The following is a 24660-nucleotide window of genomic DNA, read 5'->3' as shown; positions in this document are numbered from 1 at the left end:
ATCTAACAGAGGATGGGGGACATTCCCTCTTTTTTTAGAAACATTCTTTATCAAAGATTGAGGCTGTCTTGAATGGTTTCTCTGCTTAAGTGCTAAGATTTGAAAGAGAAGTAGCCTTCATAAAGCATAACAGCTTTTGGGTGTTCTTGAGACATGAAAATTACAGGTTGAGATCAGGTAGGACTTTGGATATGCATTTTTAGTAATGTTTGCAAGCTCTCAAAGCAAAGGGTAGAAATGAGAGAAGTGCAGCATGGCCAGAAAAGTGCTTTGAGGGCCCCACTGGAAGCATGCTTTGCTGATGGCAGCTGCTTCGTGCATGCTGAAGGGTATGTGCAGAATGTCTTGAAGAGGCTTTGGATCAGGCCTGCATTGAAGGAAGGAAAGGCATTCTTCCTTATTAAGTGTTTTTCCTACCTTATTTTTTTTCCTGTTTTTAATTATTGTTGCTATTGTTGTTTGGTTTTGGTTTTGTTTTCAGAAAAATCTGGGACTTTTCACACCAAAAGCCATTTCCTCACATGCTAGTGGCCCTTGAATTCATGAATTCACAACCTCTCATACAAAGTTGAACACAGTAGTAGTTCCATTTGGAAACTGAGTTCTAATTGTATATTTCAGCTACGTAATCATATGGTCGTAATTGTGCATAGTTTAAGACAGGAAGCAAAGAATTATTTTTTTCCTAATTAAAACTGCAAGGTAACTTGTAGGCAGAGTGGAATTATCAAAATGGAGCTGGGCCACCACTCCTTAGGTTAACAAGATGGTACTTAGGAAGAGTCTTTCACCATGAGTGGTCACAGCCTTGATGCCACTTTCAAGTAGACCATGACTGGTTCTGTCACCTGCTTAAACTCCAGATTCGGGTCCTCCCACAACTCCTCTGATGTACAGTGTTGCTTAAAGGGATGACTGATTACAAAAGCTTGGGCACCTCTTGTTTCAGTGGACCCACACGCAAGTATAGAAGGTAGAGCGGTCCTTTTCACATTGCCAGAGCAAGCAAGTCAGGAATGCTTTGTTTTTTAGATCTGATGTTTCAAAGCAGTGTGGGAGTAAGGGAGCTGTATTCATTGCTGTCACCTCGCCTACATTGCAGGCTCTGGCCCCAGGTAACCACTTTTAAATAGAAGCTGGCAAACTCATAAGGGGTGGAGGTAAACAGAGAAACAATAGAGGGAAATTATATCCCACTGAGCACTGCATTTAACGAGTCTGTGACCCACGCATAGTTCCCCTTCTCCCTTTCCATGTTTTCCTTCCAGAAGGCTTCTAGAATGCAGAAACTGCTCTGCATAAGCAGGGTTTTATAGTAAATTTTGTAGTGTTTCTAAATGCCGATTTGAAAACAGAGTTTCTTACTTTAAATCAGGGCATGTTTGAGCATATATTTTGCCTGTTTCAAAAACATGGTGTCAGTCTAATTACTTCGAGTAGTTTCTTTTGCCAGTAGAAGCAGTCATTTGTGATGGCCGTCCAACTTGATAGAAAAGGTGATTCATTTAGAGAGGAGGAGAAAAAGGAAAAGAAGCAGTACAATTTCTCAGAGGTATTGCTGGTAAGGAGAAGAGTACCCTACAAAGAGATCCAATAAAAACTACAGCATGAAACCCAAAACTTTGTAATGCCCCATGCAGTATTTAAAAAGATACAAGAAATGCACAGGTCACCCTTTAGATGTAAAGCATGGAGAAATTTGTGGTATCTGTCACAACAGCTTGAGGGAATTTATTTCCATTCAAAACTCAAACATATGTGAGCATTCTAACTTCATACATTGTTTTGCTTTGCATATTAATTATCAAGAAGCATTAAGTATCAAGAAATGAGGAATGGAAATGACAGAAATGAAGACAAAATGCTATTGAACAAATTATGTATTTTCTCCTTTGACCGACTCTGTAGATGAGAATTATAAATGAAGACAGGAGAAAATCCTAAACCATATTTTTGTTAGCATTATTCCAATGATCTGGAGGGCTTAACGTATTTGTTAATAACATTTCAGTGTCATGCCTGCTGTAGAAAATGTAGAAAATCTATATTTTCCATATTTAGTTAATGTACAAATTACTGTGTAGGCAAGAGAGGGGCAAAATCATTACAGAGGGATTTTTTTCAAAGAAGCTATTCGTCTTGTTCCTAATTGCACTGCTCATTTGAAACCATAAAGGCTTATAATGGTAGGTAGCTTGTTGAGAGGTAGCTCAATTAAACCCATTTATTTTACCTACAGCTCAAGATGCTTATTTTCGTTTTGGTAACTTAGCAGCCTAATGTATTTGTAATGCATTCTACTTCTTGAAAAGGTTTCTTTTTTTTTTTTTTCAGTCGTTCATTTTGATAGTAAGTTGCTGTGCAGATTTCCCCAGAACAGAATCTCTGAATTTTTAGCTAACCAGCCATCCCTGCTTTTGCAGAGCCAAATGATTTTTATGCTGATATTTTTTTGGGAGCTCAGCAGACAGACCTTTAATCAAGTATGAAATATTAGTGCATCCAAAGCATTTTGTCTTTTTATAAAATGTGATCCCAGACAGTCTGGCTTGGAATCAGATACAGCAGATGGGATTTTGTCTCTTTACTAAAGAAGATTCTTTCTTTCCAAGTTGTGATATAAAAGAAGGGGAAAAGCTGCAGTAGAGCTGTATTACATAGAAAAATTTACCAATAGACAGCACAAAGTATCAGTGCCAGTTTGACTTTAAGAGCTGAAGTCAGGAAGACTTCTTCTTAGGAGTAAAATTTCATGCATAAGTAAGTTTTTATAGGATTAGGGCTTTCTTGTCTCCTAGGACATCTCGGGTGACTTGCTTATAATTCTTTCAAAACGTGAACAAAGTGGGAAATCTGGTAAGGTCTAATTTTGGTCTCTTTTGCCTGCTAACGAGACAGATTCCTGACTAACAGCCTCCAGTCTTTCTGTTTGTATCTTTCAAAACCCTTTGCAGCAGTGATTCATATTGGGTACAAGGACACCCACTTATGAGTCAGAACCAGCTAGAGAGTATCCCACTGCGAAGGTTGGCAGACGAGCTTCGCATGTCGTCACTAGGAACTTAATGAAGCAGGAATCTGCTCACTTCTCCCCAAGCAAAAGAGAGAAGGGTGACTTTGAGCAAAAGGCTATAAATGGCTTAAAAGAACAACCAAATCCAGAAGGTGGAAAACAACAGGGAAGCGGGAGATGAAAGATTATGTAACTGCATAATTTAATATGTACACTGAAAAACAAAAGTGAAAATCTTCTTTGTTGCTTTGATGACATGGGAAGAAACTGAAAAATGCACATGGCATGTATTTTTTTGGTGTTTCTAATCACTCCCTCCTACCTCTTTCCTAATCAATCTGGAACCTTCATTGGCTTAACTTCTGATTCTTGCTTTTGCAGGAGAGAAGCAAAGATTGGGCTGTGATCGGTCAGGGTTTGATGCGGAGGAATCTGACGGTGCAGATGAAGATGAAAATGACAACGAAGATGATGATGAAGACAGCCAAGCTGAGTCAGTCCTATCCACAACCCCCTCGGTGACAGCCAGCCCCCAGCATCACCCCTCTCGACATGGCCTGCAGGATGCCACAAGTGCTGATGAGGACAGCAGACTGCCGGACTGCTTTGGCGGGATTCACACGGACTCTATGGATGGTCTCCCAAAAGCACTGCTCACAAAGATGACTGTCCTTAGTGCTGCGCAGTCGGTTAGCAGGACCTCCAGGTCACCAGCAGAGTTTACCCACCAGGAAGAAAATGAGGACAAAGCCCAGGAGAGGGGAGCTGGTCCCCACAGTGCAAGTACTGCACTGGTAGACTCTGCTCCTGCATCTCCAGGTCGCCATATGTCCGTGGATTACCCCGATCCGGAAACAACTGTGGCCCACTCCTCCGTAGCAACCACAATTCTTACGAAGGTAGGAGTCCAGTTCTGGGGGTGAGAGTGTTAGTTAAAGATCATGTTGGTGATTTTTCAGAGGGTCTTGCCTTTCATTCTTTGAGTTGTTGGCTCATGCTTTAAAAGAGTTGAAAATAGCTGAAGCACGAATGTGTAGGACTGTAGAAACAACAGTGTTGTAGTGGCACTACTTTTTAAAATTCTGTAAATCTGTCTGCATCATTTCTGAAAGGTTTAATTGGAATGTGGTCATTTCAGATAAAGTTTGGAGCTAGTAGAATGTCTTGCAAATGAGATTGGATATTACAGATACATAGAATGGACATATGGGGGGGGCAATGAAGTTTTCAGTGGAAAGTGATATAATTCAGAAGTCATTTTACTCTGGAATAAATACAACATTGGTAACTTCCAAGGAAGACTAATCTAGTCCCAAAGGTTTTTGCCTTACTGCTGTAAAAAAAATTGTGCAGTTGCTTCTCTCTCCCCAAATATGTTCAGCGGTAGATTTACAATGAGCACCATATGTTCAAGGAATCTAGGGATTGCCTTTGCAGAATAACAAAAGGAGACAGAAGCACAGATCTGAGACCTGAGTTCCCACTGCTCTCAGTTTTTCTCCAAATGAAGGAGCATTTTGATAAGAAAAGGATCAGTTTTGCCCGTGCCTATTCTGGGTAGACAGACATGTGGAAAGATGAAGTCAGTCTATGTGCAAGATTGCAGGTGTGTTCAGTAACACTTGCAACCAGTGCTTATAAAGCTACAGGGAGCCAGCAGGTGTTAAGTGTTTTACAGTCCAGCAGTATTTTAATGGAATTTAATGGGGACAGCATAAATCATATACTTCATTGACCCTAATGATATCTCTTGAAAGTTTTGAATTCTTACTGTGACCATGAGGGCAGTAGGGCTTCCCAGAGTAATGCCCAGAAAAATACGATGCAAAATGTTATATAGCTTAAGTAGAGGAGTAATTACCTCCCTCTCTCCCTCTCTGTGATGACTTCAGCATTTACAAACCATAGATGCATGCAGTTACAGAAAAATAAGAGGCAGGAAATTTTCAGTCAGAAACAGTAAGGAAAGATTTGATTATAGTTTAAGTACTTAGTGGCTCGTTCTTTGAAAATCTCTACTACTGCATTTGTTTTTTAAAAGAGTTAAGGTGGTGAACTGTTGGCGAGGAAAACCAGTAAAAAATACTGCCGCGTTTCATTGTTTGACATATTGTCATTCCTGCTTGTAAGAACTGTGAGTGCCATGTGGCAAGTATGAGTTGGAGCAATTTTGTAGTGTGACAGGGAATAAGATGTTGTGGTCTCTGGTCACTGCAGACATGTGTCACAAAAGGTAGGACCATAATATTTGCGTTGTGTGTTTCAGCTGTTATCCATAGATACCAAGAAGACATTTGACTGATGTTACTCTCTAATCAAACAGAACCACTGAAGGCTCAAGCAAATATTCACACAAATAAAATTGAAAAGTTCTTAAATTAGTAAAGCTCTAGCAAGTCTTCACATTAATACAAAAAAAGCCATGTAAGTAATACAAGGCAGTAATTCCATACCAGGCTGCCTCCTCCTTTCCCAGTCAGAGGAAGTGGTAGCTGTGGTTCTAATGTTTAATCTGCAATCTGTTCCCATCATGCATGTTTGTGGATCCAACACCTTGCCATTGAGACGAGGGGTTGAGAAAGTTCAGGAAGGCTGTGTGTTCTTTCAAAAGTATCTGTACCAGCTTATCAAGATTTCTTGTGAAATGTCAGACAGCACTTAGTCCTGAGAAAGACTTTTGCTTCCTTCTGACACACGTCTTCCTATTTAGAATAGATGATGCTGCATGGTCAATAAATTCTATTCACCTTTAACCAGTAGTTCCTACTAGCTGTTTTCAAAAGCATTTCTGTTAGTAATTTGTTTTTGTGCCCGCTCTAGAGATTTTTCGAGAGTTTGGTCAAAGCCACTGAATTGCAGTTTAGGACTCAGTAAACCAAATAAAGTTGTGCTGTGCTTTGTGTATTACAGGCAGGCCTAAAATTAAAAATTAACTTCAACTGCAGTTTAAGACTTCTTGATTTAGGTGTTTTTAGGAAAGGAGTTTCCAGCCTTGGCCAATACTAGAGTCTATAAGAGAAGAAAAGAGGGTATATAATACAATTGTTTGTCCAGGTTTGTGCACCAAACTAAGGCACGATGTGGCAGCTGTGGGATGTAGGTCTCACACCTCATTCCAGTGTCCATCCATCACCTCAGCCCCAGTGGGTGCTGCAGTTATCATCCTGCTCATGTCACCCATTTTCTCGGTTAGGGTAATAAATGGACAAAGGGGCTGTGATGCTGTCCCTGCCTTCCAGAGGCTGCAGTGCCTCTGGTAAGTGGACCTGGTGTATCAGAAGTGCCAACTTATTTAACATTCTTGCCTAAGGTGATTTTCACAATAAACAGCTCTCCAAAGCTGCCTTCCTCCTTAAAAAAAACAACAGCCATGTACAGAGGATATTCAGAAATGTTTTTGAGTGCTAGTGCTCAAGAGAAACGAGCAAGGATAATCATGAGAGGAAAATTCAATTAGTGGGAGAGGAAGGAGTTGGAAAAAGAAAGGAAGGAAATCATTTCATTGTTCAAGCTGGGCAGCGTTTACCGTGAACCGGTTTGTTGTTGTTTTTATCTAAAATGAAGTGTGAGCGGGTGGGCAGCTTGCCGAGCAACCTCATGATTCCATGTAACCTGGGGGCAACGGCAGCCATCCTGTTAACACGTCCCTCTCATTCTCTCCCAGAGCACGCCCTCTGCCAGCTCTCCCTCATCACCCGCGGACCAGAGCCTGCGGACCACAACGGCATCGCCCTACACCGAAGTCCAGGAGGAGAAGCCGCCCAGCGCCCCACTGCGCTCCGCCGAGTTGAGGCCTAGCCAGACACACCTCTTCAGCCACCTGCCGCTGCATTCCCAGCAGCAGGCCAAGGCACCCTACAGCATGGTGCCAGTAGGGGGGCTTCAAGTTGTCCCCGCCGGCCTGGCCACCTACTCCACCTTTGTGCCCATTCAAGCGGGGCCGGTGCAACTCACCATTCCTGCCGTTGGCGTCATCCACAGAACTACGAGCGGCCTCGGCGAGGTGGGTTGCGCCGCCTCGGGTGCCGCCACGAATCCTGTCGGGGTTGCTGAAGTGAACAGCGTTGTGCCGTGTATTCCTATTGGCCAGATCAACGTGCCGGGCATCCAGGGTCTCAGCACACCCAGCTTGCAGCCTCTCCCACCCCTCGGCATGGAGACGGTGAACATCTTAGGCCTGACAAACACAAACATAGCCCCACAGATGCGCCCGCCTGGAATCACTCTGAATGCCGTCGGCCTCCAGGTCCTGACTGCCAGCGCTACCCCCCAGGGCAAGCCCAGCCCTCAGGCGCACATCCCAGGCTTGCAGATACTGAACATTGCCTTGCCCACCCTCATCCCCTCCATCAGCCCGGTCAGCGCGGATGGGCAAGGAGCCTCTGAACCACCAGCTGCAGGCAGCAAAGCTGGTGACGTCCAGCAAGAGCCAGCTCCTGCCAGCTTCCCCGACGTCGGCCATGTGGCCAGGGCTGCTTCTCCTCAGGTGGTTGCCGGTGCCCAGCAGTACAGCGTGAAGAGCCTTGCGGAGCCTGCCCCTGTGAGTGACTATGAAAGACTCAATGGGCCGGGGAAAGGCGATGCTGAAAAGACTGACCTCACCAACCACAATAAGCCCAAGTGCGACGTCTCTTTGGTTCAGGTCAAAAGGGCTTCCCCGGTACAGCCCCGCTCGAAGGTGAATTCCGATGTTCTAACCAAGTCCCCGGTCCATCGAACTGTGTCTCCGGATAGACAGGTACACAGGCCAGCAGCATTGCCCCGGAGGCAAAATACGGTGCAGTTTAGTGATGGCAGCAGTGACGATGAGGATAGACTCATAATAGCAACCTAGTTTTTGTTTCCCATTGTGTTTATTTTTTTTTATAACACTTACAGGTTTCTTTGCAAACCTTCCTTTCCTTAAAGCACATTTTTCTGACACAAACCCATTACTAATCTTTGTGCAATCATGAACTCTTGACCAATAATTGTTGTTTCTTGTCAGCTCCAGCCATTTTTGTACATGTTGTATAGACGATTGTGCCTTTTTGGAGTTTTATGTTTAGAAACCTGTACAGATTGTTGAATATATATATATAAAATATATATATATAAAATATGTATATTAAACCCAGGTAGTTGCTTGTGTTTAGTAAGTAAACATCTTATGTCAGATAAATAAATGATTAAATTATATGTTGCACTGTTAAATGTAAATTTTTATGGCTGTGGGACAAAGTTTCTGTGTACAGATCTAGTATGTAAAACTCCATATTTATTGTATCCATATTAGTCTTGGAAAAGGGTCTGTCCATCTTTCTTGTGTAAGACGGTAGCTTTACACTTCAAAGAGAAATACAGTATCTGTGTTATGAAATATTACAGTAAAATTTTGTTTACTGACTTTATCACTGCTTACGTTGTACCTTCTTGATGCAACCCACTAGTTGGAGAAACGCTCGACTCAGTCCTTTTAGTATCGTTCCAATTGCTTTCAGCTTAAAAGGATCTGGCGATGGCATATGCCCACGTGATCTCACCTGCTGTAAGAGAAAGGGTACCTTCTGTAGGCATTTGGAACAAAAGCTTCCACTGCAAAACACCTGCGATGATGAAGCAGGGAGGGAATCCTTCGACTTCTTTTTACAGTGAGCATCCACCAGCCCAATTTTTTTCCTCTTCATACCTTAAATCTGAAAGCTTCCCTGAGGGAAGAGGGTCGAGATGACATATTTTTGTAATGTTGAACTATAAAGCCACTTTTTATTGAAATTAAAATATTGTTAAACAAGAAAGGAATACTTCCATGTCTGTTTTTAATTGCAAAATCTGCCTAGCAGTTGGTAAAACTAGACAGAGTTAATTGTTCCCTAAATTTGACTTCGTCTTACTCATTCAGGATTAAAAAAAAAAAAAAAGGAAACAGGTTTTACACATAGGATTCGTGTGCCCTTATCTTGACAAGCTCATTATGGGCATGCAAGACATGGGTGGATCCCAGAGTCATGCAACTGAATGAAACTGTGTTTGTGCACAGTGAATGCAGTTCAAGGGTGCCATGACAATTTTCCTGTGTTCAGCTGCTTGAAGAAAGAAGCCTCACATGCTGCAAGGAAATGCATCTGTGGAAGTTTCAAGCTGACCTGTGATTTTCAAAGAGCTGTTTTTTATGCCGTGCCCTTACATCACATTCTTGCAGTGATATGAAGTTTATAAAACTATTCTAACAAACTAATTCCAGTCAAAGACTGGAAGATGTCCATTAAAAGCAGGATTGCCTATATGAAAATAAGCAGGATGAGTGCACACAAAGCAGCTGGAGGAAAAGGGTGAGAAGCAAAGCGTAAAAACGTCAGGAGCAAAGCTGAGTGTGAGCTGAGCTGTGTAGTTCACAGACCAACTCCTGTATCCAGCTCAGAGAAGTAATTCACACCTTGTACTGCTCGCATTCAGGAACGGCAATATTCAGGATCCCTTTTTAACCTTTTTTTAGCTTTTGTACTGTACTTGCGTTGCACTCATTACGTTATTCCATTAAGGTGTGTTGTGAATCTGTAGGTGATGTTGAGTGAGCTTTATTAACTTTCAGAGCACTTCAGGACCAGAAAATCATTTATATTACTGTGATCATCTGCCAGTCTTACTAATCCAGCTATTAGAAACGCACACGCTAGAAATGAGAAATTGCTCTCGGATCAGACGTGAACGTTCGTGACATTTCTGATTGTGTGGAGCCTCCACTGAGGGCTGAGCACCCAAACCACGAAGCACTCTCAACTCACATTGAAGTTAATGAGAGTTAAGAGTTCTCAGCACTCCGCAGCGTCGGACTTCAAAGTTGTGAGTGTCTTGTGTGCAGCCACTGTGTAAAGTGTCACTGTGCTTTTGTATGTTCTTTTTATAAGCGTGTAGTGATGTCAGTGTGTCTTACATCGTTATCATTTATACCAAACATGAAATTAACTCGACCAGCCCAAGTTAAAGAAAACCATTGCTGCATTACATATGATTTGAGAGCCTTGCTACAGGAACCAGGGGAAGGTTTGTTGTTAATCGACCCTAGAAACTTTGCATTAGTTTTGGCTTCTTCAAAGTGAGCACGTATCAGAAAACTGGAACTATGCTGATTAATTTGAGTCTACTTAGCTACAGCGTGACAAAAAGATGACTGGGTCACACAGGTTTACAGCACTGTAAGTCTATCACCAACATTCTGAATGCTATCGCAAGTATTTCCCTGAATTTTATCAGGAAGCATTAAGAAGTAGCTGTTCCACATGCCCTGAAGTCCTCATTCTACTAACCATTTAGAAACTCCAGAGATTTACCATATACGCATCTTAAATATTTATTTAACTAGCAGTTTTTCTCTGCTCGTGTTCTGAGAATTAATGCCAGGAAGTACTGTACTGGCACAGAGAAGCAGTCACCAATTGAACACAAAATTCAGCCTGGTGAATCAGACCGTCTACATGCGTATCTTTTCTGTTCCAGGTGTTTTGAAGACAACAAGGTCAAGAGATGGAAGCGGTATCTTGAAGAGCAGGAATGACAAGACAACAGATAATGTCATAACGAGGAAAGTTAAGATGTCTGTCGTTTGGTAAGTCAACAGCAGTTAAATAGAGGAAAAGGACCAAGAGACGGCGAGCAGTCACCACACTTCACCATGTAAAGCAGATGAGGAAGTATTCACTTGAAGCAGGATCTTGGATATATCTAATGTTGTTAAATGGAGTTGGGAGGACATCACACTTTCCTAGAAGATAGGCATTTGCCACCCTGACGACTGTACTGTTTTCCTTCCCTCTAAAATGTTTCCAAATGAGTTTTCCGTGAGGTACTTCTATAGCACTGGGCAATGGGAAAAAAAATCCTAGAAAAATGAGCAGAGCAGAGAGAAGGTTACACTCCCTACCTCTCCTCTGTCAGTGCCTGTTGGTTCCATTCTAATCGTGCACGTAACCAATATCTATGCTGTACACATGCACACAAGTGTTCTGCATTTGCACAAAGTAGGAATGCTGCTAGCAATTATATTTTCAATCTGAATTAATTCTTTTTCTATTTTAAATTGCGTGATATCTTCATTTTCTTCTTTCAAATCAATAGTGGTGCACTGTAGTAGTAGTGTGCAATTGCACTCCCCTTACCTCAGGGATCCTTCTGTTCAAGTTAGTAGCAAACATCACAGAGATTTGACAGTTCAGGATTAGGCACTGGCAGTCTTCGGATGGTGTAAATTATCACAGCTGAATTGGAGTAAATAGCATTGGGTTGTTTACTCAGGGATCAATTTTTAACGACTCTGTCAGACATCCTCTGGCAAATCCAGGACAGCTGTTCAAACATTCAAAGGCCAGGGTGCGTGTTTCTCCTCTGTGCACCCAGTCACAGTCTGGCATCTTCACACAACCTATTCCCATCAACAGGGTGCAAACAGGTGCTGGCTAAAGACTGGGCACGAGTACAGCTACAGTAAGGACATGACATGGTCAGCTTCTGTGAGAGGCATGCAGATGCTTCCCTGTTAAGTGCCAGGGGCCTTCTCTAGAAAAAGAATTGAGCGGTTGCCTGGAGCTCTCCTTTCAGCTTGGACTGCAATTGATTTCTCATTACAGGACATGATGTTTGCTGCTAAGGTAGACGTCAGGTTTTGAAGACAGCTTGTTCTCTTGCAGTCCATGTGACAATATTGGTTTTAGGACAGGGACTCTATTAAAATAATGTGACTATATCCTGTATTTGGGGTTAATAAGCTACAGCATGACCTACCTGTTCCTTCTTAATACGAGACCTAAAACGCTGGCAGCTGCTTCAGCTGTAGTCAGCCCAAGACCTCTCTATCTGTAGCATTACATCCCCATGCCTCACGGGAATTTTACATATACACAAATTAAAACACACATTGAATGTGCTTTATTTCAGACTGCATTCATTGGCTGAACACAGCCTGGGTCACCACAAAAGCAAAGATGCACCTTAAAACAAAAATACATTTTGCTTTACGTTGCAGAACTAAAAGTTCTGAATGGCTTCTTAATACAGCAATAACAGATCTATCTCGTCTTCAGTGTACTGACATGCACGTTAAATAGAACACAAAATGTCTTTCATGATACTTTTTCCAGAAGTCCTCGTTTTTGCAAGATAATCCTCACCAAAAGTTTTATCAACACTTCAGTTTAAACCCATGAATAGGCTTTCAAAGACAGCATGGAGATGGTTTCCTGAAAAAAAGACCAGTTTTGGTGTGGCTGACTTGCCAAAAGCCAGGGAAACCAAATAATCTACAATAAAGAGTGCTTGCTCAAGACAGCCTTCAGCTGATTCATCTGCAGGGCCCCTACTTCTGTTGCTTTTGAAAGTTCCTTTGAGACATCCCCTAGCAGGGAATCCTTACCTTCCTGTCAGGCTTTGTAAGATGAACAGCAGGTGTCGGCCGTCATAGACTATGTGTTACGGTCAGTCTCTAGTTGTGAATGTTAAATTAGGAATGTCTTAAAAAACATGTGGCTAGAATAGTCCTTCCAAGCCTTGAGGAATTCTCCTTTGCCTAGTGAGGCTCTCTACACCTATGGATGGCCATCTTTAACAATATATAAAATATTAGAGCCTTAGGTCACGTAGAAACCATTAATGTCTTTTGTGTCGAGGGTCAGACCGCTGTCATAGACTTGGAACTGCTAGCTTAACATTGGATTGCTAACTCTTCTTGGCTGAGGATAAAAACAGGCTACTCTAAAATACTTCAGATTGTTTATTAGATAATCTTAAGTGGAATGGCTGTGGGTGGATGAGCAAACAGCAACAAGGATGTAACAGCATGTAATTATTTGATTTGATGTTCGTGTTTTGTTCCAGAAATGCTGAATCATAAAAAAGCCTTATGGCAAACGTGTTGCTGGTCCCCTCCACACAGACAGGACAAGTCCATGTGTTAGGAGATGAATGGTGATTTGCAGATACTCCATGAGAGACCAAAGGAAACCATGCTAGCTGAAAGATAAGCAGGCTTTACATTCCTCAGGTTCTGTCATGGAAAGAAAGCTTGCCCTAAGATCAGTAAATTAGCCAGGCATGCTTAGTTTTCTTTGGTAATAGGAGGCTTGTTTTCCCTAAGAAGGTCAAATGTTAAGGCCTGTTTGGTTTTGTAGCTGTGTTCTTTAGTGAATTTGAAATCCATTACCATGCACAAGGCATTGACGCTGGAAATAGGCCAGCTGAAGGCTGTTTGTGAGTTCCAGTATATCTACCATGTCCTCTTTTTGTTAAGTTAGGTGCTTAAAACATCCTCCTTGTGCTTTAGGAGTTCCACCTAAACCGACTGCAGGCATTTGTGAGCAAGGTTCTTCAGTGTCAACACCAAATACCTCCTCCTGAAAAACAAGAACCAATTTAGCAGAGGTGCCAGTTGCATCAAATAGATAGCAGCTCTCTAATTTTTATTAGGAGGATGTGCATGGCAGGGAATGTCGCTCCTCACATCCACCCACCCGTCAGGACCACAGGGCCGCCAGACACCCTGCAGGCAGTGCTCCATGCTGAAGGTTGGGGTTGACCAGGTCTCTGGGGTGCTTGGGCACCCGAAGGCAGCATCCGGTGTTTCAGCCCCGTTGGCCAATGCTAGGCGTGTCCCTAGTTTGGAAAAACAATCCAGAAGCCAAAACAGAAGCAAATGTTGAAACAGAGGCTCTTTGCAAAGTAGATATTGATGTTTTCTTCTGGACTTCAGAGTTTTGCTTTGCCAACAGATCGAGTGGGCGTTCAGAAACCATTTTTGACGCTTGGAGGTTTAAATAGTGTTTCTTTGTTTATTCCCATCCCTATAATAACCTCTGACTCTCTCTTATTTACAGTGTTTCAGAGCAAGAGCTCCCACACCTAGCGCTGATGAATTCTGCTGGACTGGGTACCTGGCTTCCCTGTGGATATCCTGTTCTCCTGTGAATCACTGTTCCTCCTCAATACATCCTCCAGCTCAGATCAAAGACGCAGAATATATTAGGTATGAAGACATCAGACAGCTCAAGCAGATTAGGAAAGGCACATGCAAAGAAACGCATCCCAACTTCTCTCTTGTGTCCTGCTGAAAATGGGCATGATGCAAAGCATTTGCGATATAGAAACAGTAGACAGAAAAAAAAAAAAAGTAGTAAAAAACAGAAAGAGACACTTTGGAAATTATGTAGTTTACCCAGAGCCTTCTACAAATTACCCTTTCTAAGTATTTGCATTTTGTACTTGGCTCTTCCTTGCATTTGGGACCTCCTCATCTGATGGAGAATGACCCCTGCGAGCGTCAGCAGAGAGCGCCGCATCAGCACAGGCCTTGGTGGTGCCGGTCTCAGTGTTGAGCCTTGCCTGCAAACACACAGATTAAAGGAACATGAAAGCACGTGGTCTGTCTCTTTCACGTTTATGTGTTCTGTTGTCTTCTTGGTGGTTTTATTCAATGGTCCATTTAGTGATACAAACAACTGAGAAAATGCTGCACCGGTGAAATGCCGAAACTTGGGGTCATCAGGTCAACATAGATTATCTTAATCGCCCCTTCTCCCCTTGCAGCCTCTGAACACAGGTTTGAGCTAAGTCAGTGAAGTCTTTATTTCAGCACTGTTTGATCTTGAAGTCTGCACAAATAATTATTCTAAGATTCTGAACATGGTTGCTGGCTTGTTTTTTTTTTCAACAGAATTTTAAACTCCCCTCTTAACGCGTGCCTTTTGATCCTTCTTATTTAAGAACAAGAGCCGTGTCTGATTTGGGACAGCAGATGATGTGTTTGGATAATGAGAGAGCCCATTTTTGTGGGAGTGTTGGACAATCTATTGTGTTTTTTCAATAAGCTGTTCCTCCAGTGAGTGCAAGTAGCCAAATGGTGGAACAAAGGCTGTGTCAGTCTTACTCCAATTAAGTAACTTACTCCAATTATCAGTGCACCAGAAGTAGTGCCTCACCACATCACTTTACAGTGCTGGAGAGAAAGGGGGGCAATGGCTGGTTTTTCAGTAAAGCTGTCTGCACAATGGCGGTGCCAAACATGGGGAACTGAGCTAAAGCCAGCTTTGCCCGTATCCCTGTTGAGTACCTTTTGAATTTCTGGTACCAACAAAAAAGGGATGGGATCTGGGATGAGGTGGGACTTCGATGCCTTGGCGGAGGAGGTTGAATACTTCTGAAATAATTCATTTGCAGAGCCTGACCTTGGTGTGGTGGGGAACGGTGTCCTTCTACCTGCAGGGTGGCCAGGATTTCACTCTAAGGCTGAAGCAGGGAGGGTATCCAAGCACAGAACGTGGCTATTTCTGGCACAATGGGGATTGCTGTTAATGACACGGGAAAGTGATTTATTTTTTTTTAAGCCTGGCGTTGTTCCTTCAAGCAAATTAACGTCTGATACATTTGCATTTCTACGTGTCATTAACCCAGATGCATACTGCAGGCCCTACAAGCTTATGTCTGCCGGCAAGGCTAAATCCTGCTCTCTCATATTCCTAACACACTGAGGGAATTTGGAGTCTTTCCGTTTGAAGCTGACTTGCTATTTTGACTAATTGCTTCTGGTAACAGTTAATAGCGTTCCGCAAAGGCGCTTCATCTGCTGACAGCAGATTGATGTAAGGAAGGGACACAGTTCACGTTTCCAAAGGGAGCATCGGGAAACCCATTACCAGCTTCATTAATCTGTTAATAATAAAATTAAAGTACAAATAAAATGTGACAAATTGGGTTCTGTTGTGAAAGTCACTTTAACAGGAGGCTCTGAATAAAGGTCAAAACAGACTCTGATTTCTGCTGTGTTTTAATAGTAGAATCAGAGGAGAGCAGTGTAGAAACACTGTAATTAATCCAGCAATACCATAATTGTCCCCAAACGATGCAGAAAGAGTTTGACAAGTGTTTTTTTTGTTTTTTTGTTTTTTTTTTTTAATCTTGAGAGCATTTACAAAACCTGGGACATGAAGCTTTATCACACGATGTTGAAGTGCTAATCCAATTTCACGAGAGGCTTCCAATAATGAAGGTACAGGAGATGGGCAGACTTTCCCTGCCTGCCTATCTGTGGCTGCTCATGCAGTTGAAACTCAAGTTTACCTGGCACAAGGGCAAAAGAGGGAGGAAGAGCCCCACATGTGCAGATCTCCCGGCAGCAGTCTCAGAGATGAGCCTGATATCATAGTGAGGCGCTGGAATGGGCTGCCCAGAGAGGTGGTGGAGTCATCATCCCTGAGGTGCTCAGAAACTGTGTGGATGTAGCAGAGAGGGACATAGTTAGTGGGCATGGTGGGGATGGGTTGGCGGTTGGACTAGATTCTTGTGTTCTATGATTCTGTGATCAGAAAGAGGCTTCATCAAAGAGTCAAGAAACAAGATGGGACGTCTCTTTTGTGGTAAGACAAGGTTGACTCGCTGTGGGGACACAGCTGCAAGGAGCAGAGGGCTTCCTTCCTGCAACCTGGCAGAGCATGGTCTGCCATGGGCACCCAAAACCACAGCAGGTCCCAGGGGAGCCCAGACAGGCAAGCACAGAAACGCATTAACGTGAGGTATTTGGAGGGGACGGCTCATTAAATCAGGCAGGGTGACTGCATGCAAAACTGATAGCTTTATTTTAAAAATCAGCAGGCTGTCCTTTTGGTTTATGGGAGTCAGAAGGAGTCTGCGCAGCCTTCTTCTCTGGTCATTGGAGTGAGAATCTCAGGCCTGCGGAGAGCAGCACCGTGTGGAGTGAGCCATGTCTGCAAGGGGAAGGAAGGGGCTGGCAGCAGGGAGGGCACACTTGTCACCTCATCCCTGAGAGGAGCAGTGGGAGGTGTGAACAGCGTGGAGAGTGTTGATGGGCTGCAGCCTGCAAAAGGCAAGAAGCCTGGAAACCAGATCTGAGCTGGGCTCAGAGGTCTGGAAATTAGTGGACTGTGTGACAGGCTATTGAGCACCGAGGCACAGTATGGGGAGGGAGACAGCAGGCTGCTCTTTCTTGGGTAAGCCCTGTTAGCACAGAGCCGTGGGAGGAAAGGGCAGGAGAGAGGCTCACGCAGCCATGCCACTTTGGCACATGTAGTGATGCTCAGGAGCACCATCCTGACTCCAGCTGCTTGCTTTATACCTTCAGTTTCACATTTAATATTTACTGGCCATCAATGTCAGGTTAGCTCTTTCTTCCTTATTCTGGAGGCTGGAAGTGCTGTTATCCATGAATGAGATTTCTAGGTCTGTTGGTAGATTAAGGTAAACCTGGGGCTGCCCAGGATATTCCTGATGACTATGACACCTACCAGGTTCCTGGCTCTTCCTCACAGTGTTTGTTGGCCAGACCAGCTGCGTCTCAAGGAGAGGACCTTCCTACTGCTGTTATCTAGTTAAAGGATCCCACAGCTGCCTATCATACAGGCAATGGTGCCTCTGGGTTTTCTTCTGTCCCTTTCTGTACAGGACATTCCTCCCTCAGAATTGTTTTCTCCCTCTTCTTTGCAAAGGCTTCTTCCCTGTGAAACATGACAGATAGCAATGCAATGCAGAGAATTAATGTCATGTAGGGATGATCTCTCTTTGAGTGCCCAGGTAGGGCTCTTCTCCATCCATCAGTATAGTCCAACTCAGGGATCAGTATTTTCTCTAAATAAATCCATCCCTTTATTTTTCCTCTTCAAAGGCAGTAATTGCAATAGCAGGACCCCAGCCTTGATTTTTGGGGTGCCTCTAGTCTTCTAAACAGATCTGCCAGAACTTTTATAACACACGGGATGAGCTATAACCAACCCCAAATAAATCTGCCAGCTATTTCTCTAGTGTTTTCATTGCCACCTTCTTTCTGTTCTGCTTTGGGTTGCCAGTGTTGATGAAATGGCATTTTTGATCCAGGTTTCTGTGTCCTGTCACCAGCTGCAGTACATCTCTCTATAAAGTTCAAAGGAGATGCCAGGGAAATCTCTGCCTTTGTGTTCAGATCCTCGTTGTTTATGGCCAACAGCACTGAATTTCAATTTTTGTTCTCTCTTCAGACAGCAAATAGCAGAGCACATGTGCCTTTCTGCATGGAAGATTGGGATTAGTACATACAAAGCAGAGAAACATCTATTTCACATTGAGAAATTAAGGATCAGAATGTTTATGAAGGAAGTTAGTTGATTTTCTTGTTTGTTTTCCCTTTGTTTTGTTTCTTTTTTTTCTTTTTAGCAATGGCAGTGTCTCAGCACTGTGCTCACAATGCACTTTGTGTCTCCACTGTCACTCCATTTAAAGCTAGACACCTCTCTGCTTTACAAGTTTTCTTTCAGCGGTGACAGGGAACAGCAAGGGACAGCAAGGCAAGCATGACACCAAGGCTGAGAGCTGAAGCCTCGCTGATGGACAAGGAGCACAGAGCCACAGCCCCAAGCAGGGAGGGCAGGGACATACATAAATAGAGGTAGCCCAGAGTCCAGCTCTCCAGGCAAGTCCACAGCAGCCAGGCAGGTCCAAGCTTAAACCACGACACTGGCCCACACATTGGAGCCTGGGTCAGTGTTGATCCACGTCCAGGCAGGAGTACAACTGTGACCATCGTAGGTGGGGCTGAGGACCAGAGCCTTTGCTGAAGATGAGTGTTCTAGCTAAGCACCTACATGTGCACCTAGTGTGCCAATCTCATCTACAGAAACCATCACAAACCTTCCCAAACAGCCTAAGTGGTTGCTGTCTCTTTCATGAGGCCTTTTTTCAGCTCTCATGGGCTTCTCACAGTCAAACAAAATAATAAGAAATAGAAAAGAAATAAGGTTTCAGCAGTAAAACATTAACCAGGCCAAGAGTAGAAGGAAATATAATGCACATTCATAGTCTGGAATACCAAACTATTATTGAAATGATTTAGAAGAGTCCAAATGAGGGTGGATCAGTTTGTTGTTTTTCCAGGAGATGCTTAAGAGGTGGCTATCTCACTCTATGAATAAATTATAAGAGAGTTTCAGAAAGGAAAGGGATATTTCCTTAAGCGGAGAAGCAAAATGCAAAAGCTGGAAGCTTGTTAGACATGTGCGTTGTTGTAAAGATAGAAGGCAAATGAGGATACGTAGCCGATATGTGAACAGTTCCATGTGGGATGTTCCCCATTCCTTTCAGTCTTATGTCAATATTTGATATTTTTCTTCATGGTTCAGTCAGTACTTTTGAGCTCAACACAGAATTTATTGACTGAGACTTTCTGGTCTGTATTAAACAAAAGAAAGGAGAGAGTCTGAATTGTCCCCATAGCTGCAAAATTGATGTTCATATGAATTTATGGGACTGAAGCTATCTTTCATAGAAATACCACAGTTAATGGCTGGTTGCCGGTCCTGGGGGAAGGACGTGTACCACCTAGAGGTGGATGTGTTGGACATCAAGCTGTTACTGCTCTCATGGCACTCCTCTTCTCAAAAGCATCCCTGGCTGAGTATTTTCAACACACTTCTAAGGGGATATTTCACATCCTAAAGCCCAAGCCTGAAACCTGCAATGATTTATGTCCCTGACACACTACGAATGGTGTCACTAAGAAACTGGGGGATGATGACCAAGTCAATCACAAACCATAAAATCAAATGTACAGCAAGTCAAAGGGACAAGTCACTGCTGTTATGATCAAAACTCAGCAACGTGCATAAGTTCATGAAGTTTCAAGGCCTAGAAGGATCAGAACAAGTACGGGGGGAAGATATTGTTGCACTCTGTTGGACCTGGGCAGTCACTGATGCTGCAGTCTCTTAACAAAATTATAAATCTGGATTATACCCTGATGCTGGAGGAATAAGGGAAGATCTGTTGAAAATTCTTAAAAAACCCAACAAACAACAAACAAACAGGAAAAAAAAAAAAAAAACAATGCCATGTTAAACTACTATTATTAGACTACTGCCAGTGGGAGGCTGAGGTCTGACACACCATCCTCCTTTTGAGTGGATGGAGGATGATGTCCTCAGAGCCAGGAGTACAGCCCGTGGGTAGGAGGAAAGGTGGGATCATGTGGGGCAAGAAAAGCACAGGTTGGCAGGCCCATGCATTTCAGACAAAAGTCCTCATATCTTCAGAGAAGTGGGACTTCCTGATCTTTCTCCTCTCTGAAAACCACGTCACACCAGAGATATGTGCATATTTACATATATGGATCTCCACCATAACCGTTCCCTCTAAGGAGAAAGAAGGCCAGGCAGGCCTCCAAATTGCTGAGTGCTTTGGCAGCCCAATCTCTGGAAGAAACATAAGGCTGAGATCCAACCGCTAAGCCTTCATCAGGGCCATGACACCATTCCTAATGGAATTCTGTCCCCACATCCCTTCCTTCTCTTCTTACAGTTGCTTTAGCTGTGTCTCTTTGCTCCTGATGCTTCTTCATTCATGTCTTCCCTAAGTAAGCCTGTGCTTATGACATTAAATACATTTACAATGTGTTGGTATCAAGCAATTGCTTTTAAATGATTATCTTCCCCTTTCTGTTATTACCCCTTTACTTCCTCTGCTACTTTTCTTGGTGAGTTATGTGAGGAAGAAATTACTGCTATTTTGTCTGGAGGTTTCCCTGAGGAACCTTGTCAAAATGAACAGTCCTTTTACTAAGCTTTTCCATAAAGACTGAGCAAAAAATAAAACAAAATAATTAAATAGCTCCTGAAAGAATTCAATGTCTAAAACCCTGGGGGGAAATAATGGCTCCATCTACGCTGTTTTGAAAGCCTTTATTGTAGCTCAGCATTTATGTTCTGCTTAGGGTCTTTCAGTGTCATCATCATGAGATCTGAGTACAGGCATGCAGTTAAGTGACGTGACTAACAGGTGTCGTGTGTTCATTCTCGTATCCTCTTTGGGAGAAACCAGTGTGCTTGGGAGCCTTGTTTTGGAAGTATATTGCTTTTGTTTGAGGCATATTTTATTTTTGCTTTTAGTGTACTTGTTATCATCTGTTTCTGTTGAAGGAGTTTAGTATCACTCCAGGAACAAACGTGCTTCCTAGCTGCCCATTCTCCTGAGAGCTTTGTTCTTCAATACAAAATTGAGCAGAAGAAAAGAATATTTGGAAACTTTTTTTCTGAAGTTAGAAACAAGAGGCTGGTGAATACATAATCTGTTCCTGCAAACCAGCATGACAAATAGTGTCTTGGCTCTCTCCGGTGTGCAAGAATATCCTTCATCCATGCACAGTCATTGTTACCACAGCCCCAGGCTCAGTTGAGGCACGGGAACCTTGAACTCCTTTTCTCTTTTTCTTACAAAGTGCATGAGGATTCCTAAACTTTGGAATTTGCCCTCCTCATTGGATCAAATACTCCCAAATTGTTCAGTTTTCTGGCTCGTCTGTATCCCCACTACTTCTCCAAGAGCGAGAATTAATGTGTTCAGTCCTGCAAGACATTGATCTTGCTGGCACTGGTTCAGCAAACCACTTACGCAAGTGTTTAAATTTTAACCAGACAGAGGAGCTGAGCCACAGAGGTTAATGGGGCTGCAGTGGGGACCGCAGTGGGATCATCTTCCCTGACCCACAGCCTGACCTGCTGACATCCCAATGATGCTATAACTTGAGGGTGACCTCAGCATGTTTGTTTGTCCTGGAGTCACTTCTGTGACTCCACCTTAGGTGGCCTGGCCCAAAAGTTGACATCTACACAGAGGAATCACTGGAAAAAAGCAGATATGGATGGAATTGACTCCAAGATTTTGTCCAATGGCAGCTGGCTATGAACCCCTTGAGGGATCTTTGACATGGACACCCTCCCACAAGTGCACCCTCCTTCTTGCTGACGTGCTACATTTTCTGAGGGTTTTCTTGCCTCCTGAAGAGGTTACATGGCACAACGATGGGAGACAGGCACCATATTTTGAGTATCGGGGTTTCTGGAGACCTGGACCTCAGCAATATTTTGGGCATTCGGGTTTCTGGAGCCCTGGACCTCAGCAGTTTCCTCCAGCCCTGTACCGTAATGGTGAAAGAAGAGGCCAGCACCATGTGCAATGCCTGCAGCATGGACAGGAGCTCGCACACGTTCTTTGTTCTGTACAGAAACAACAACAAAATTCATCTTAAGCCTGATCACTCATAAGCCTTCTGAAGGCAGCCAAAATTGACCCATCCTTTTTTTGAGCGAGCGGGTGAAGGGGAAACAAGCTCCAGTGGTCCCAATTACTCTGTTCGGTAGAAAAAGAATTTTCATGTAATGACCTCAGCAGGGAGTGAGCAGCTCCTTTTGTGTATTAAATTAAAATCTCTGGGGGAACATTAGGCCTTGTAATTTGTATTTCTCAGATGCAATTTAAGTCTTTCATCAAAAAACCTCATAATGACTGAGCTCTGTTCTACCCAGTAGATTCATTTTCATCTGAAGGATGAAAATAGCCAGCAACATGCTAACAAATTCCATAGGGAGAACAATGTAATGATAAAAATAATCTGATGTGGGCATGAGTTCACAAATGCAAACACAGTGCTTTATGGATCACCAAAAAGGAAAAGGCTGTCTTAAACATTTTCTTTATATTAAGAAAGAGGCAGGGAAAAATTCCCTAGCCTGCTCATTAAGGGTGAAGTACATGAGTAGTTTCCAAAGAACTGAGGCCCAAAACGATGCATCTCCATATCTTACTTAGAAAAAAAAATCCTATACGCTAGGATGACTGCTTGCATAAACGCCATCTTTTAATGCTGCGTTAAATTGACTGAGGAAAGAGGAGGTCTCCCTGAGTAACAACGTTCACATACAGGTAGCTGCAGAGAAGAGTGTTGTTTGCTGTTCTAATAACTGATGTCAGATCAGACCTCATGCTTTGAGGAGCATGTGTGCTATGCCTGAAGTTGTAGGGCTTTTCTAAGAATTACCTGTGAGCGTAGGAGAGAAGCAAGCGTCAAGATTCTTCCTCCAGCTGCATCCTGGCTGTTAGACAGCGTCAGCAGAAATGGACTTTAGACAGAAGGGTTTTCTGGTGGGAAAAGCATTCCTCCCCCTCCAGCTGGAAACCTTATCTAACCTCGCTGTTTATCAAAGCACAGGCATGAAGGCGTACTTCCGCAGTGATTCATCTTCTGGGGAGAAGCACAGCCTTTGGCAGGACATTTGGTGATACCTCCTCAGAGGATGGGTGTACCTGGGCAGCCACAGCCTGAAGGCAAGCCGTAAGCTGATCACCCAGGTCAGGGAGGAGGAAAAAGGGAGAGAGAGTAAGATGGAACAACACAAGGGAACACAGCACATTTTTTAAAAGCACCAGTCAAAATAACAGATACGGTCTTTGTATTATGTTGTGGTTCAAGTGACTTTAAACATCTGGCAATCTCAGAGAAAGATAGATGATCCAGCATATTCGTGGCTTCGTCTATAATCATTTCCATTATGAATTTAAGCACAAAATCTGCTTTAGCATGGTTCGTCACCTGTTCTTGAAATATTTTCCACCGGAAGCCTCAGTTTTTGTGCTCTTTCTGCTAGTACATCAACCAGAAAAAGAAGGCCCGAGAAGGCAAAGCACTGTTAGCAATATAGGCAGGCTGGTAACAATGGACAAGGGGAAGGTTGAGGTACTGAACAACTAAAAAGTTGTGTTCACTGGTGGCTACTCTTCATAGACCCCTCAAGTGGATAAGTCAGAATGTGGGGACTGGGGGAGCAATGTCCCTCCCACTGTAAGGGAAGATCAACTTCACAACCACCTGAGAGTCTATGGGTCCCAATGAGATGCATCCCAGAGTCCTGAGGGAATTCACTGATGTAGTCATCAAGCCTCTCTCGATTGTATTTGAAGTCATAGTGGTCAGGTGAAGATCTAGCTGTAGATGTCCCTGTTCATTGCAGGGGAGTTGGACTAGATGGCCTTTAAAGGTCTCTTCCAACTCTAACAATTACACAATTCAATGATTCTATGAAAACTAAGGCAGTTATGTTGGTGTTCCTGCTGATGACTTGCTGTGCCTGTGCTACCACGGTACCAGCAATATCTCCTTGTATCCTCTGTCCTTTACAACTCCGTCAGGAAAAATACAAAACATAAGCCTGAATTTCTGTTCTGTTTTTCATAAATCACTGTGACTGCACTCTGTCTCAGTCCCATTTTTTACTAAGCAGATCTTAGGAAACTTACCAGCAAGTTTACACTTGACACCACGCTGAGTGGTGCAGTTGATAGGACAGAAGAAAGGGATGCCACCCAAAGAGATCTGGACAAGTTTGAAAAGAGGGCTTATGGGACCCCCATGAGGTTTAACAGGGCCAAGTTCAAGGTGTTGTGCTTGGGTCGAGGCAATCCCAGATACCTATACAGACTGGGAGAAGAACTCCTTGAGAGCAGCCCAGCTGGTGAAGGATACAGCTGCATTAGAAAATAAACCTGAAGTGACTGCAGTTGTAGCAACACAGACACGGCCCAAGTTATGTGATTAAGCCTTTAAAGACAGAGCATGTATCGCCATCGTCTGTTCCTAAGCTCCTCAGGTGTAACAGAGCAGGTGAAGTGACTGGCCTCACCAAGTTCTGCCAAGCCATTTGTCCCCACAAAGCAGTCTGTTGACCCCAGAGGAGGTGTTACAGGCATGCCCTGAGGCAGGGAACGCACCAGCTCCCTGTAACTCAGTGCAGGCCAGCTGAAGCCACCTGAGAAAGAGATGGATTCCTGTCAAGCTTCTTCTTCTGTTAAGAAATTCCTATTTTCCTCACTGCAAG

General features: G+C 43.4%; 2 protein-coding genes across 18 annotated transcripts in view; one reads left to right on the top strand and one right to left on the bottom strand.

Moving 5' to 3' along the window:
• The window catches only part of HIVEP1 (human immunodeficiency virus type I enhancer binding protein 1), a 119075-nt gene extending 105082 nt beyond the window's left edge, over positions 1–13993 (top strand). For 9 of the 13 annotated variants that reach the window (XM_025147651.3, XM_004939652.5, XM_015275980.4 and 6 more), the window contains 5 exons: positions 3395–3912; positions 6678–7751; positions 9585–9835; positions 10490–10598; positions 13855–13993. In XM_025147651.3, the coding sequence (XP_025003419.2) occupies positions 3395–3912; positions 6678–7751; positions 9585–9710 (1718 nt within the window). In that variant the 3' untranslated portion in view covers positions 9711–9835; positions 10490–10598; positions 13855–13993. Of the gene's footprint in view, positions 1–663; positions 3296–3394; positions 3913–6677; positions 8404–9584; positions 9836–10489; positions 10599–13854 lie in introns of those variants that run through there. The other 4 variants (XM_046932702.1, XM_040695437.1, XM_004939653.4 and 1 more) reach the window with 4 other exon arrangements.
• Positions 10319–22890, bottom strand: LOC112531761. Of its 5 annotated transcripts, XR_005857285.2 has the most exons (6): positions 22827–22890; positions 17275–17484; positions 16094–16241; positions 14214–14359; positions 13492–14084; positions 10319–13374 (listed from the first exon to the last, which is right to left on the bottom strand). XR_005857285.2 is itself a non-coding variant. In XM_040695438.2 (5 exons), the coding sequence occupies exons 2-5, from the start codon at positions 16174–16176 to the stop codon at positions 13314–13316; spliced, it is 432 nt and encodes a 143-aa protein (XP_040551372.1). In that variant the 5' UTR covers positions 16177–16241; positions 22827–22890; the 3' UTR covers positions 10319–13313. The 5 variants fall into 5 exon arrangements, 1 of the variants encoding a protein (XP_040551372.1); XR_005857283.2 differs by lacking the exons at positions 16094–16241; positions 17275–17484 and having other exon boundaries at positions 13492–13633; positions 13912–14084; XM_040695438.2 differs by lacking the exon at positions 17275–17484 and having other exon boundaries at positions 13492–13633.
• Positions 22891–24660: the final 1770 nt, after the last annotated feature.

The sequence above is a fragment of the Gallus gallus genome, chromosome 2 (genome assembly GCF_016699485.2).
Source record: "Gallus gallus isolate bGalGal1 chromosome 2, bGalGal1.mat.broiler.GRCg7b, whole genome shotgun sequence".
NCBI lineage: Eukaryota > Metazoa > Chordata > Aves > Galliformes > Phasianidae > Gallus > Gallus gallus.
Note: the sequence above shows the minus strand (reverse complement) of the source record. Positions and strands in the feature narration are given on the sequence as shown.